Raw genomic sequence first — 16,415 nt, forward strand, 5'->3', positions numbered from 1 at the left:
TTCCCTTTTATTGTCTTTTCCTTATCCCTTCGCTCACACTGACCCTTACATTCATACTTCCCAACTAATTCGCATTTTGGAATGATAAGGTTCTCTGTACTCGTTATAACACGTCTAACTTTCTTTTCGTGACACATTGTAGACACACGCTTCTCAAAGAGGTCACCCCAGCTAACTAGTTAGAAATATTCTGAACTACACTAAAATACACGAAAATTCTCGATACTACAGTTGTAATTAATTCGCAAATACTCAAACGACGCGCGGCATCGATGCCGGGCGAGCAAACAATCCCCTCGCACGGGAAGTTGGAGTATAAAAGGTTGTAATCCAGAAGACACACGGCCGTGTGTCCATAAAAGGGGGATTTCCGTTCCGGCGCTCTTAACAGGGAAGTGGCATTGCATTATTGTGCATTACCAGCGACGGTTCATAAAGTCTCCGGCAGATAAAATCTTCGAAGAATCCGTTTCAAAGCGGCCGGCGTTGAACTTAATGAAATTTGCTTTTCATTTCCCATCCCAGCCAGCCAGTCTCTTCCTCCTCCTCTTTCTCTTTTTTTGTTTTAAACGAATACTTTCGCTTAACCATGTGACCAATCGGTCCTCGCGTCCAGAGGAAGATTGGATCCACCTTTCAGGCGAGTAGTTCGAAACCCATCCTTCTCCCCCAGCCCCAGCTCGTCTCGTAACAAATTTTATTAGGAACCCGGATGGCTTCTTCCTCAACCGCCGTCTGTTATTAAAGACGCGACCGGGAAGAGGAAATGAGACAGGTCCTCGATCCATCGCGGAATCGCTCTCTGCGCGGTTGACAACGCGGAAGTGCGATATCACGCCGTGGAAATCGATTTGTTAATTATCGCCGTACCGCGGATTTTTAAGCATTCATGGGATCGATGAATTTTTGAAACACGGGGAAACGAGTTTAAAAGGAGAAATTAATTTTTTCATATTTATTAGAATATGCTGTAAGTGATCTAAGTAAAATTAGAATTGAGTAAAATGAAATAGAATGAAGATCTAATTGATGTTATATTTACTGTAATATTTAAGAAACATTCATTTAAATGAAAAAGAATCAAAATTGAAAATAAATCAATGAAAATCTGATTGATACTATATTTACTATAACATTTTAGAAGCATCAAATTAAATGGAATAAAATCAAAATTAAGCGAAATAAAACAGATCGGGGATCTAATTAATTCTATATTTATTTTGACATCCTGGAAGAACCAATTTAAATGAAATACAATTGAAATAGAATAAAGATCTAATTGATTTTATATTTATCGTAATATCCGGTAAGCACTAATTCAAATGAAATAACATTAAAAGCAAGTAGAATGAAATATATAGAATAATATATGAAATTTTATTCAACCAAGGTTTGCATCACTGAGACTGCAATAAGTGCATAAAGTCCGCAGACTCGATTTCAATGACATCTCGCGCGTCCTCGCGACGGCCATGATCTTTCTCCTCCACCAGGGAGAAAAGACGCGAGGGTCGTTTCGGGATTAGACATTTATTTGAGTCGTCTGGATTACCGAAGTCGCGGGAGATTCCAGATATCTCGTGATAGTATTGTCCCAGATCTTTCGCCGTCGCTTTTTATATGACTTTCTTGTTAGACGGTCATGCTCACGGCAATTTATAGACGAGGACACCTTAAAGTGACACGGGGGGAGGTTCATATTGTGTTTGAAGAATGAATATCGGTGGCCAAGGACACTTCAATCAAAGTGCAACAGAATGATTCGAAAAATTCATGTTTGAAGAATTATTTTTTTTTTATAAATTTTTATGCTCGCCTTTATTGTTATATGAGATTTGGTACATTGATATAATAGATAATAGTGACACATAATAAATATTCCAGTCACTAGAGTATAATTGATTGTATTAAAATCATGATTATCAATGAACAGAAGTTGAAATTATTAATGTAATGATTATATATTCATAAACTGAGTACAATGTGTCATATGTTTATTGATGTATTATATATCTGTTCATTCTTTCCTAAAGTTAATTACTTTAATCATGAACAGCACATGCAACAGTCCATTACTTCGAATTTTCTGGCTTCAGTTACTTTCTGGAAATGAAGGTCGCTATTTGCTAATGGAGAATCATTCTATAGAACCAACAGCTTTGGAACTTTCCCCGTAATGAACTTCGGGTCTTTCATATTTTCTTTCTTTCGTATGTTCCGCGACTTCGTTTCGAGGAGCCAGGTTCTATCTCCTGTGACCCCTTTCAATTCAATTTTGATCGAATTGAGGTTGCATTTGCTTTGATCTATGTTGCTTGCCTTTTTTGGGCTTTCAGTAGGGTTTCTGTCTTTTAGGCGTCCCGCAATATTTGACCTGTGGTCAATGCTTAGGTTTTTTTTCATATCTGAGGTTTTTGAACAGTGAAATCTATATATTAGTTAAATATTAGTGAATTTAGGTTGTGATTTATTAATATTATCAATTTATATTTTGCAGTGTGAGAGAAGACAGGCGTTGGGATCATTTATTCCGTTCTCCATTTTGTCGGAGCTTCTTACGGTCGCGTATGATGGCGCTCGTTGGATACAGAACTTTACATGTGTGACCGACAGGCAACGCGTGGATGCGGTAACGTCTAAAATGGCGGGTTAATTAGCATCGTTCATTTTTTGAATAACTATGTTATTTTACTCACCCTCTGATTTCTGAATAGTTCTATGTATTCTAGTAATACTACTATTGTGTTTGTTACGTAGTATAAGACTATACGCATTAAAGTCACCGACTATTAAGCGCTACTACATAATACTTTATAACTATTGTATTATATTTTAAATATAGTCTTATAATTACTGATAAATTTGTTACTAGGTCGTTGAGAATCCTATCCCTGTTCGAGCATTTTACGCAGGTTTAAAACTGGAAGAATGTTTGAGCAGTTTAAATAAAAATTTGGCGAAAGGACCAAGCGATTTACATTTTCAATGTTATTAGTTATGGCTGTATAGATAGCGAATGTTCATTTCTTCGTGAATGCACTACAAAATGCCTGTATAATTCTGTTTGCAATACCTTTACTTTCATCCTCAATATCCAGACACTCTAAATTCCAGGCAGCGTGTGAAACAATAAATTGATAAATGAAATATTCACCTGTGGGGACAGAAAACAATATACATAGTTAGGGAAAATTATAATTAATATAACACATTCAAATATCTTTCGAATATTTTCAAATAATTAAAAGGATTTGCTTCAACCTAAAAGATTTAAGTAATCATTGGAAATATATATATATAATCTAAAATTATTTAAGTAAAAAAACTAAACAGTTAACAAATCACGTGCTCCGCGATAAAGAAATCATCGAGCTTAACACTAGAACTACCAGATGGGTCGAAATGACCAATTCATAATTTCTTCTTTTAGAATTACTGCAAAGGTACAGATACTTCTTTACGAAACGATTAAAACTGATTTATCAATACCTAAATTAAATATAAGCCAACTGAAATCTTAATAAATTTACGCTTATAGCTTTCACAAAGAAATGTTCAAAAAACGGTTCGAGTGCTCCGTAGTTCTAGTGTTAATTAATTTATAAAATCCCGACTGATTAGAGGCATTTTTAATTTCCCTCCGCGGCAGCTTCAACCATCCCGCCCCTCTATCTAGCCGAGTCTGCTGTCGTCGTTTCCAGATATCGAGCGAACAAGTGGAGGACGAGGGTGTCCCGGGGTGTTCCCGTTGAAGCTGCCTGGAACCGCGTTCACTGACCTACCCTACCGCACACCGCAGGCTGGGAGAGATCAAGCCTCCGAAGTTCCCTCGCCCCCACCCTCTGTCGTCCACCTGCTCACCGTTCTTTCACGTTTCCCACATCACCACTTCTCGCGTCGTCTCGCACTCACCCACCCCACGAGCTCATTTTTCCAATCCGTTTTGGCAACCCCCCTCCACGGATTATTCGAGCGAAATTCATTTCCACCGCGACGAAATAACGAATCGAAAGTGATTTCCAAGCCAGTCACGTAATATTTACATACCTACCTACTTAACACTACAACTACCGAACATTTAACCAGTTCAGTGCGTTCACCGAGTATATACGTCGTCTTAACATCAAAATGATACTAAATCTTTCAATGATAAATTATTTATTTGTTTCTTTTGAAAGAATTTGAATGAAAAAGAAGGAAGCTTCCCGTTAGAATATATTATGGGTTCATTTTGCCTGCGTTAGATGAGTATACGCTTCATTATTAGATTTCATTGCGTACATTATCGGGAATTTCTGAAAGTATATTTTACAGTTAACAGGTTATTACGATGCATATGTAACCTCTGTATAAATTGTAATAATAGATTATTTTCGGTTTTTCCAGATATTCATTATAGTATTCAAGTGAGACTATTTATTTTCAAAATCATTTCGAGTGTTTAATGCTTTGAACATAATAATTGTGAAAAAGAATCGAAACCAGTCATTTTGACTGGTACGGTTGTTTTAGCGTTAATTATTCATCAATACCAAACTTAATGTTATATGCAATTTTATTGCCTCGAAATAGTTTTCGCAATTTTTTATAAACTTCAATAATTCATAAGTTAATAGCTACGAAATGTTTGCATCTGCCGCGCAAGGAACGTAGAATTAACGATCGCGCATGACCGTCGGCGAACTTTTATACGGCTATTTTGATCGTGATAAATTCGGAGGTAATGATTACGGGGCTGAATTGAAATGATCAAAGTTTAGTAATCCGTGAGGGATAAAATCATAAATTCTTGTGTATGTACCACGATAATCACTGAATTTCATAAATGACGATTGGAACTGTGGAATTGTTTGGGTTATGTTTTGGAAATACATGTAACAAACTTAATGATTGCAGATAAAAATTACATTATAAATATGTAGTACTACTATTTATTAATTACATTATAAATATGTAGTATTACTATTTATTAATTAATATTAATAAATATGTAGTAAATTAAGTTGTTTTTGGGTTTCAGAAAATATAAAGTAATTTTGTTAAATAAAAGAATGATAGTAATACTCATTAGGAGATTAAATACTTATCTTTATTTTACTGGTTCTAAAACAAAATTAATATCGGCAAATTATTTTTAATTTCTCCGTTTCACGCGTGAACGATAAACAGAAGACCATTTCTATCAGTTATATTATTTATTCCATTAACACTAAAACTACCGAGCAGTTAAAATGACTTTCTCAAATTTCTCTATAGAAACTCCAAGAATGCATCTGTTCAGACTTTAATTAATTTTTAATTTGTTGATACATTAATGTCTCAGAATAATTTCTCAGAGAAACATCTGTTATCTTTACTAATAATTGCAAAAAGAAGAAATCAGGAATGAGTCATTTTGAGTCGGCTGTGTTAGTGCTAACCGTTCTCTAAGAATGATTCGACAAATCATTTCTCGCCGATACAATTGCAGCGTAAACTCAGCTCCGAACGAACAGAACCAGCTGCGACATTTGCGAAAATTTGTTGGCCGGCGATATTTGAAGTAATAGCATTTAAAATTTAATAAATTAAGCGACGAGAGAACCGCGTCGTTCGTTTCCGTTAATAATGAACCCCACGCGGTGCATATTTAATGTTTCTCTCACGGTGTGCAATCTGAGTCAAAGAGCAATGACCTGTTCCAGGCAATGAGATGAACTCCACGCGGAGAGTCTTCTCCAAGTCAGTCACATCGTGGCTCTAAGGGCGCCGTGGCCGACAGAATAATATTTTCTTTGCCGTTTTCCTTTGTTTTTCTTCTATCTTGTTCCCCGTCTTCTTCTTCCTCCACTTTATAACATCTGTCTTCTCGCTCCAGCGCGGCGCTGCGGGAAAGTTTTCATTGCGGACGAAGTTTTCCGATCGTTCGCGGAAACGATAATTGGAAATGCTTCCCACCGAGACACCTGTATACTTTTTTATCGGGAAGATTCATAAAGTTGCGCACGGTTATTAAAACTGACTATTACTTCCTTGAGGTTTTTATATGCTTTCTGAATTAACCGCAAACCTTCAATGCAAATTGTGTCTGTGATTGTTTGTAATTCTGAAAAGTGTGATTCGATGGTTTATGAACGTGAGAAAATTTATAACTGCTTTTTATTTACTTGGAGCTTTATGGAATAATCTTTAGAGTGAATCAAGTTTAATCAGACGTTTCTGCTTACGCTGTTTAATTTTAGAATTTTAGAAAATTAGAAAATTATTCTAGTTACGATACAGCATATTTATAAAATAATTTACCGAATACAGATCCGTTTTATTTGATTTCAATTTTTGTGGAGTTTAATATGCACATTAGTTGAATAAATATTCGCTATCAAAGTGTCAAAATTGAAGACTTCAATACCTACATAATTCAAATTTCCAAGAAGAAAGTTTCTCAAACGTCAACCCTATGAATACTTGATAGCATCCTACAATTACAATTTTCATAAAACCCAAGAAACGTTTCAAACAAATAAATAACAATAGCAGCCAATTTTCACTTCCTATAAAACCAGACTACAAAGAACAAATAAAAACAATAAAGAAACTAAATAAACCAAAAGACAATAGACTCTCGAGAGGAACACGAGACGCGTTAAAAAGTTCTCGTCCATAAAGGGTTAACACTTTTTCTCAAAACGAACCTCCCATCTTCCGCGATGCGCTGCACGTAAGAAACGAGAACGTTCAAAGAAGAGTCCATGGTTTTTTATCCGCCTCATCTGGGTCGGTCACTTAGGATAAAGACACACGAGAGGATGGTGAATCCTTTCCGGGCCACGTCCGCGTCCCTTCCGCAAAAGAAGCCCGTCCGTCTTTTCACGTGGACGCCGTAGATTTTCACGAGTTTCCCGGTGCCTATTTAGAAACTGACCCAGTAAGGGGCGCGCACAAAAGCCGCGAGACTTTCACGGTTACTTCCCGGACGCGGCGCAACGTACAGGCAAGGACGAAGTCGTGCCGAAACCCTTAGCGGTTCAGGAGAAACGTTCCGCGGAATCAAGCCGCGTTTCCTTTATATTCCGATTCAGAAATGAGAGGAGTTCCGCAAGCTGAAACACGCAACGAAACAACCTCGACTCCCCTGTGTCGCGAAATGCGACTAAACAGGACCTCGAATGCAGTTCCTTTCATGTTTTTCGCGATGCTATTTTGTGAAAGACTGTGGCTTTCTATGGCAGTTTTACGCGAGTTTGAATCGAAGGTTTCCACAATATGCCCAAAAGCGAATTCGAAGCGAAATTGTATTTTCGGGGGTTTTCTTATTTCGGGACTTTTTAGCTTTATATTTAACACTAAACTTACCGAGCAGTTAAATTGACTTTTTGCAATTCCTCTGTAGAAAGTTCAAGAGCACATATATCGAAATTAATTTATAATTCAGTGTGCGTATCGTTAAATCAGTTTCTTTAAAAATTTCTCAGAGACACATGTGTTACCTTTTTAATAGCTGCGAAATGAAGAAATCAGAAATGGGTCATTTTGACCCGTCTGGTAGTTTTAGTGTTAACACTAGAACTTATTATATCTTGAGAGTGGTAACTATTCGGAACGATTCTGAGAATATTTCAGTTGGACACTGTAATGAATATACGAAGGAATTGGAACAATCTGTTGTTACCATTTTTTTTATAGGAATTGCATGTTAATCGTGTGAAACGCTCGGCGGTTCTAGTGTCAAAAATGGACGAAGTTATCGAAAGTAATATTTTAATTCGAAAAATTATTATTAATACTACGTTTACAGACATTTATTCTACAGTTTATTCTATTGGTCTTAAAAAATTTGATGTTCGTTCATAGATGTTGAAAATTAGAGATTTAAAGGTTAGACGATGAAACACACACATTTATGTTATTGTATCAATGAAAATCGACAGAAACATTTGCCAAAGAATATTTATAAAAGTCAATGTCCGTCAAATTGACGCATTCCGTGAATCTAGTGTTAAGGAAACTTAAGCTATCTGCAGTTAGAAAGTTCATACGTTAATTATTCAACTGTAATTCTGTTATGTTAACGCTGTAGATTCAACGATCGTATATTTTAATTACTACAGTTTTCCGTGCGTTGCTCGTTGAATCTAGTCAGCTGTCGCGAAACTAATCGCACGTTACGCTGACGTTCCTGGGACCATAATTGTCGCAACATCGAGCCGGACAGGCAAAATGGCGGCCTCGTTAGGGGGGTCGCGCGGCTAAGTGGCCCCTGCATAATTTCGTAGCGACGAAAAGTTCACTTCTGTCACGTTTTCAATTATTCACCGTGACATCCAAGTTCTATCTGAATTCGGGTCAGTCGGTAATCCGACAGTATCGAGATTACTTACGGGACATAAGGATATATCGTGAATTATCAATACTCGGTCAACAGCGCGGCACCAGTTGGCTCACGGTTGACTTTGTACTCGATTAATCTTCGAGTAAACCTATTAATGTTCTCTGATTTCAGCTCTTGCATCCTCAATTAATCTTTCCTCGCGCAGATTAGACTAATTATTTTGTGCCTGTAGACGTCCATCATTCTCATCGGCAAAATATAGATGATATAGAAATTGCCCATCGCTTAAATGCATAATTTGCAATAATGGAATATTTAATAATGCTTCATTTTATTTGAAAATTGTGAAAATGAGAATTATAATTCTTTTTAAAATTGAATTTAGTAACAATTTCTTTTACATATACGAATGGTTATTAATTTAAATGTAATCAATGGTTAGTTAATTGATTTATCTTTTTATTGTCGATTATCTCTACGATACACTTTTATTATTCAACGCGACTATTCCACTATTCTAGGAAAATTATATTGAAAACTGTCATAGCAGAGAAGGTTTTTCCACAGTTTCCTGATGAATAACTAAATAATTATCATAAATAGTCATAGTTCTGCGAGATAATGCTGCAACATTCATCAGCAACATGGGAGCTGAGGAACACCGGGAACAGAATAGTCGTGGCGCGAAATTATCGCAACTGTTCGTCCTAATTTACGCTGGCAAATTGCACGTAGTCAGTCCATAAGTTACTGTTGGTATTAACGATACTGGAGGATCTGTTTACTTGGCCGTTTAATTGCACGTGCACCGGGGCCACAATGTGATACACGCGTAAATACCAACACGGCTCGTTTATGAACAACGATAAACGTCGCGGTTTCGAGCCAAAACTCTAATTTGTTCGGTCGGTTAAGACAATTATTCACGCGTTCCAAGACGTGAGCTCTGACGTCGGAGCATCAATCGGATCAGTCCTACACGAAAGACACGTTTCTACCACCGCAACTCGTGAAATGTTTCAGTTTAAAGACTTCTTGCATTCTCTTCGAGAACATAAACAATAAAATTAACTGATTCGTTCTTATTGTATTATTTTCATATAGCTTCGGTTTAAATCAATATTTCCTACTCAAAGTCATGTCAAAGTCATGCTATAAGAATTCATTAAACTTGTTCAAAAATTGAACACAATATTTCCTTACAAACATCAGATATAAATGTGAATAAAGAATCAGTAATTAACAAAATGTTTCTTATTTATGAGTAACTTCATGAAGAATCCAAGTTAATTAGATTTAATGAAAAATCAATCTGTGTTCGTGTGAACACAATTTAACATTTGATTCCGATGGGGCCCTCCAATGGAGAATGATGGACACCGTGCGACCATAATCACGACATTGAACACGTTCATCATTGGACCTGGAAGCAATACGACCACGGAATGCCAAGTTCCCCGGCCGAAAATTTTGGCAACGTGGCCGTCTGGCTGTTCTCCATCAGGTTGATCGCTTACGAGATGCATAGCTCACTGTCACCAGAGGCATATTTTTACTGTCGACCCGTGGGAGTATTTCCGATTTATCATTCCCGCAAAGACGCATCACCGTTTTAAATATGGCGCGCGCGCACGCACGCACGTGTCGGGAAAGCAAGAGTCCCACAGTCGCGAAGCGTCGCGCCATATTCGAAGAAAAATGGCGACAAAACTGTATATACAATTTTTCGGAATTGAGAAAAACTCAGTTCTATCTTTATAAATTTTACGAAATATTTATTTGTATTTTGTATACAGTTGATTAATTTATTAACGAAATATTGATTTAACGAGAAGGAAAGGTTATCTTGAAGATATTTAATGAAAACAGTGAAGTTTTCCATTGTTTGAGTAACTTTGGGATGTCTACTAGTTTGATGTTTTTTTAAACAAATTATTGTTTTCCAGATTTTGTTATTGCTTTACTGATTATTTTAAAAGCAGTCCGCCATTGAACTTCAACGATATATGAAGTAGAATGAAGCTGTTGAGAGATAGAGTAGGCAGAAGCCACTCCCTTCGGAGTTGTCACTTATTTTAGATTGAAGACTTGCCAGTGAAGCTGTTTATTGAGTCGGTGTTTCGAAACATGAGATTGTACGACAAAATACGTTTATTCTCGCCTATTAATTTAGCCAATTTTCTATTAGAGGATTATCCATACTATTTTAGGGAACCTCTTTAATCTTCTTTTACCGAGGAAGACTTCCTGGCTCTTGCAATTAATTCTCCTAAACCCTAGAAGCCAAGTATGTAACAATTGATACTTCAGATTCCTAGTATAATAAATTAATCTTTAAAATTTAATACATAATCGGAATTATTCTTTAACATTCAATACATAATCAGAATTAATCCCAAAACATCAACAAACATTCCAATCACGAATAAATTAATAAAATTTGTTCAGAAATTCCTAAAGTTTAGACATCTAATTTACAAATACAAGACAATAATTATAAAATTAAATAAACATTTACTAGTAAGACATTATAACGTAGGTTTGCAAATTGGCCACTTCGTTCAGGAAGACGTCTGTTTGTCTAACAATTTGTTAAAAATACCCGACGAATCGAAACAGATGCAACATTGAAAATCCTGCGACTGACAAGTTCGAAGAACGGGTGACGCGTCGTTTGAATAACGCGCTCCGACACCTGAGGGATAAATCGATGTTCCTTGCCAATAACAAACGCTGCGTTCATTACATGGAGAGTACTAAATTTCTCCGGTCCCGTGTTATTTTAGGCGAAATGCATTTAGACGTAAATGCATCCCGCCGAGACAAAATTCTCGCTGCCATACGCGCGATACCCGCCAGGTTAAAAGCGACACTTAGGCTGATGACGTGGGCACGTAATACCTAAATGCTTCCAGCTAGAAAATTTCATTTTCCACGCGTGCATCTATTCGATCCATTCAAGCGATTGTGATGGTTCCGTGTTAAATGAGCGAATAAATTGTAGTATTTCATGTTTGGGAATTACAGCGTATAATCATTCTGGACGATAATAAATATTTTGTTTTGTGTAATAGACTTATGCCATTGAATAATATTTTGGAATCAATTAGTGAATTTATGGCGTATAATTATAATTAATGTAAGTATAATTAATATAATTTTAATTATTGTTAGGATAATGGTATTAATGTATTTAATACAATTATAATCACTGAATAAAATTTTGGAATCAATTGCTGAGTTTTAATCAAATCTTTCATTTATTTTTACGACTGTGCATAGAATATTTATATGTGTGTGTATAATGGCCATTATGATGTGTTAGTATAATATTTGAAAATTAATTAGTACTCCGTAGTAAATTATTTTTTAAAATTGAATCTAATGTCTTTGGTCAGTTATGATGAAGTAAAAATTAAATTAAAATCATTCTAGTAGTAGGTTTGGTATTGTTTACATTAGAATTTAGTTGAGATCAATTTAAAATTTGAAATTTGAAACTTGAAACTTGAAATAGCAAAAGTTCACCTATCTATAAAATCAACAAAATTGGAAAAAGGAAACGAGCCTATAAACTTCAATATTAGTGACTTTTCTCCTTGATTTCTTTTAAAGTTATTTATTTCGTTAAGTCCTGCGCTCGGAAAAGAAATTGCAGAATAAATATTGTGAATCTTGTAAGCTAACGAAAGGGTATTTCACCGTCAAAGGAAGAAAATATGACAGTATAAGATGAAAAACGGTATCAAGTAGGCTCAAGTTAAAAAGCCATCCACCATCCGACTAAGAAATAGTTACCATTATCGCGTCGAAACACCTGCGCAGTGTCATCCTGGGATCTCTAGCGAAAATTCTTTCCAGACGATGGTCATCCGCGTCGTTCGGATGGATGGTCAGCGATCTTTGAAATATAACCTCAATTCCCAGACCGTTTTCTCATTTCCACGTTTCGCCTTCGAAAAACTATTTCCATTTTCATTGTCCATAATTTCCGTGGTCGAATTATTATCAGATTATATTTATAATTCACTTTCCAAAGTTTCTACCTTTTCGCAAGATTCAAAGTGAGTTTCATAAGATCTCAGGAAACCGACAGATTTGGTTAATCCTGAAATTTATTAATGCACGATTCATAAAATTTCATTAAGAACTGAACTATCTTAATAAATAAATTTAAGTTTCATTCTAATTTACTTTTGAAAGTGGAATACATACAATGTAATGAACAATAAGTAGATAACTTATAATTATGTATTGTGTTAATTGAAAATACCCATCACAATTGTAAGAAACAGTGAAGCTGTTCAAGTACGATGGAATTAGCAGTCACTGCAATTCCATTCGCCAGAAGGAGGATCTAATTATTGACTCACTGACCCTTGCCGCTGATTTTCATTTAATTCCTTTTTCCATCGGTCTCGGAATTTCGCCTTGAATGCAACGCGAAAACCGAGGGACGTTTTTATGTGTCGGTCAAACAAATTACCACAAAATTTCGCAACGGGGTGCATTAACTCGGCCGAGGGTCTAGAGATGGACTGAAAATGCTTCGAATATCCTTCAATTTAATGACGTTACGTCGGTCAGGATGAAAGGAAAAATGATGTTTCACAAGCTGTGATTCGGTTCTTACTGCAGAATTTATTTCTCTGGAATTATTCAGTGAATTGTAAATCGAAGAGCACAATGCAAATTATGTATCTGTTTTCGCAACAAATATTTTTCAGAATTTCATGATATCACTATCCATTTATAATTATCCATCGCAACTGACTGTGATCATTAAACAACTACTTCTTCAATTACATCACCAAATGTGTCATTCCTTTTTAAGTGGAGTATAAACGTTTTGGGATAAACGTTAATTCGGGTAATGTTTATTAAACCATAAACTTGTCAAGTTTTATTATGTAATAATAATTAATAAAATTGGTAAAGCAAATAAACGATATTTCCAGCTATAAATGAACTTATTTCACTTTCAAAGAAAACATTTTTGGGATAACATGTTAAGCTTCTTTTCATTAATTTATATTGTACCACTTTTAAAAAAACGGTTCATATAATATCTAATATCAAAAGACACATTACCTAATAATCAAACATATTCGTATTACCAAAATAAAAATAACAAATCCCATATTCATTAGAAATATTTGTATTCCTTCGAATTCATCATCTGTAGTAAATCACGAGAGTATTCACACTTGAACGATTTAAACGATTAGTATTCGTTTACAATGCAAGTTTCAAAGTTCTTATCAACAGGTATATATATTCGAATTACGAAGCTTTTAAACTTATATAAACTTTACTGTAAAACATGCCAATAAAACAAAAATATAATTTTACGTAAACCGAAACACAATTGCTCTCTGTATAAACATACAGGACAAGAAGAAAATTCTCCTATTGGTACTGTGAGAATCCTTTAGGACTCTCTACTTTCAGAAGCCTCGGAATTTCCAATCGCGTCATAAATCATTTGAATGCTGCCGCAATAAGAACTGATTTGCTTGAAAATCTGCCAGGCCGAGACGGCCGTCACCGGCCGGCAGCCTTGACAGCCATCGAAAATGGCAGAAAAATTACATACGGCATCAATCTCGATCATCCCGTGCGCGTGTAATTCCTGCCGGCGATAATTGGCCGTACTTACACGCGTTATTACGATACAACTGTCGAACTGGAGGCGAAAGTTGCCGGTGGGACCGCTGGTTTTTTGCGTGATCCACGATTCCACGCGCTCCCATTTCCTCCGGTTCGATTTCAATTCGGCCATCAAAGTCTCGCCACTTTTATTTATTCGGAGGGTCGTTGGCGTTACGTGCTCGGCCCGGAATCTGGATTAACGAGGCGTCCTCCGTCTTCGAAAAACGCAGGCAGATGAAATTTACGGTAAATCTTCGGTTAAAAGGCATTATCAGCGAAAAGGGTTTAACTACACGCGATAATTGCATTTCGAATATTTTAAACGAAGAGAACAAGGATTTCGGGAAATTCGTTTATTCGTTAATTGACGTGAATTATGGAGAATAATTGTTAACGATGCATTCGGTTTTCGGAAAATCTAGATAAATTGGAGACATGGTTAGACCAAGGATTTTTATAGAACGTTTTTTAGAGTATTGTTGGAAACAGAGAATTAGGTTATAAAATTATTTGTTATAGTATATGTTATAAACAATGCTGTATTTTGAATGTTTTAAGTATTTCTCTGTATTACGTTCACTTTGTATAATTTTGTAATTACGCATTTGCCATAAATGTATAAACATCCGTAGTTTACATATTATGGCGGGGTTTATTGCATAATTGGTAGGAGTGTATTAGTAAATAGTACCTTGTAATATAAAGACATGGTTGATTGTTAGAATTACATTGAAAAAATTCAGCCTGTATTTTCGTACCTTTCTGTTCCCGATGTATTTACATTTTGTTCTGAACAAACGTAGATTCTGAATGGATGTTCGAAATCCAATTTGAAGTGATGAATGGAAAAATTCCGTAAGATGTCTAAAGACTCTGTTTATCTTTTAAAGATTTGAAACTTGGCAGGTGCACGTAGACTTTCGCGGTCGAGGGTATTCGCACACTTAAAACTGATCACGCGAGGTTGAATTTCATGAGACAGGATTTTTGTGCCGAAAATAATTATAAATTACGAGCGTTCCAGTTGTGGACATCTATAAGATTGATTCGAGCATGTATGATGAAACTTTGAAGCAAGCAACTGTAATTATTTTGATTTGACGTTGCACATGATGAATTTCACCCCTGGAAGATGAATCACGTGTTTCTTCATTGTCCACGCAAATATAGCATTGTTATTTCGATAAATATCACCGGACTTTAAAGAATTATCATTTACACTAGCACACTGAAATTTTTCATTTTGCTTTTCCAAATAAATAGTAAATTATATTTGGAAATGAGTCATATCCATACTACTAAATTGAACATGTGTTTAACAATTTTGCATATAATTAATAAATTAATAACAGATTATTATAATCAATCATTAATAATATAATAGTCATCAGTTACATATAATTAATAATTAGATACATATTTGATTAATAATAATACTCAATAATAATATTCAAAATTATTCTACAATACTCTAAAAAGGCAATAAATGGTAGAAAACAATAAAGTACAATACTTATATATTTATATCATTACACAAATCAAAACCAAAATCATTAAACAACTACATGACACGATTCCCGTCGCTTTAAACATGAAATATAAAGTCCAACAAATTGACGCGTCCCGTGAATCTAGCGACGAAGTCGTTTTCAGAAGTGAGGAATGGAAACGAGGTCCCACCGCGTTAAATTGTTTACGTTGCACCCCAGCTTTAAAATATCAACTTAACAAGTGTCTCGTGAAATAGGTTTACGAGCGGCCGTTCCAAAAATAACGAAACCTCCAGAATCCCGGCCTGTCGTGTGCAAACGGTTGCAACAATGCAAGAGCCAAGGATATAACTTGGCGACGCAGATTTTCGGAAAACGGTGTTTCCTTAACGATCCGTTGACAATGGTGAGCAGGGCGTAAACATTGGTCCGCTGTTCGCGGCGTTCAGCAAATAACGCGAATACGCGTCGCTCAGCGGCGCGAAGGTGTCGCGTTTCAATGGCGGCCGGGAACAAGACAAAAACGAAGGAGGCGCACGGTGCGGCCAAACGCTCGTGTTCTGAATAAAACTCAATAACTTAATAGGTACGAACGATACGAACAAATACTTCAGACAAAAGTTGTAAAGCATAGAGCTAAACATATGGTGGTTATATTTCTTTTTACATTATGTGGATATTATGAAGTTTCTTTCGATCACAGTGGATATTTTGCGTTTCGATTCCAACGTTATATAAATAGAGAAACGGAATGTATTTGCACAAAATTTTGAGTTTTAGAATGAAAATCTTTTTGTATAGCAGGGACTACTTAGCAGCGCATTGGTAACCTTCAATTTTTGTTATCTGAATAATCGAATTTTGGGGTTTTGTCCGCAGGCGGCCGCACTGTGGGGCGCCGTGAAAAGAGAAAAATGATCCGCTCAGAATGAATCTGTCTGAAACGGAAACGAGGGATTGAACTC

The 16,415-nt window shown here is 35.9% G+C and overlaps 1 protein-coding gene across 5 annotated transcripts in view; it reads right to left on the bottom strand.

Moving 5' to 3' along the window:
• Window positions 1–16,415, bottom strand: part of LOC116427659 (octopamine receptor beta-1R) — a 181,527-nt gene that overhangs the window by 24,847 nt on the left and 140,265 nt on the right. For 2 of the 5 annotated variants that reach the window (XM_031978253.2, XM_031978255.2), the window contains exon 4: window positions 3,074–3,103. The exons of the other annotated variants lie outside the window; for them this stretch is intronic. In XM_031978253.2, coding sequence (XP_031834113.1) covers window positions 3,074–3,103 — 30 coding nt within the window. The remainder of the gene's footprint in view (window positions 1–3,073; window positions 3,104–16,415) is intronic. 5 annotated transcript variants of the gene reach the window in all.

The sequence above is a fragment of the Nomia melanderi genome, chromosome 1 (genome assembly GCF_051020985.1).
Source record: "Nomia melanderi isolate GNS246 chromosome 1, iyNomMela1, whole genome shotgun sequence".
Taxonomy (NCBI): domain Eukaryota; kingdom Metazoa; phylum Arthropoda; class Insecta; order Hymenoptera; family Halictidae; genus Nomia; species Nomia melanderi.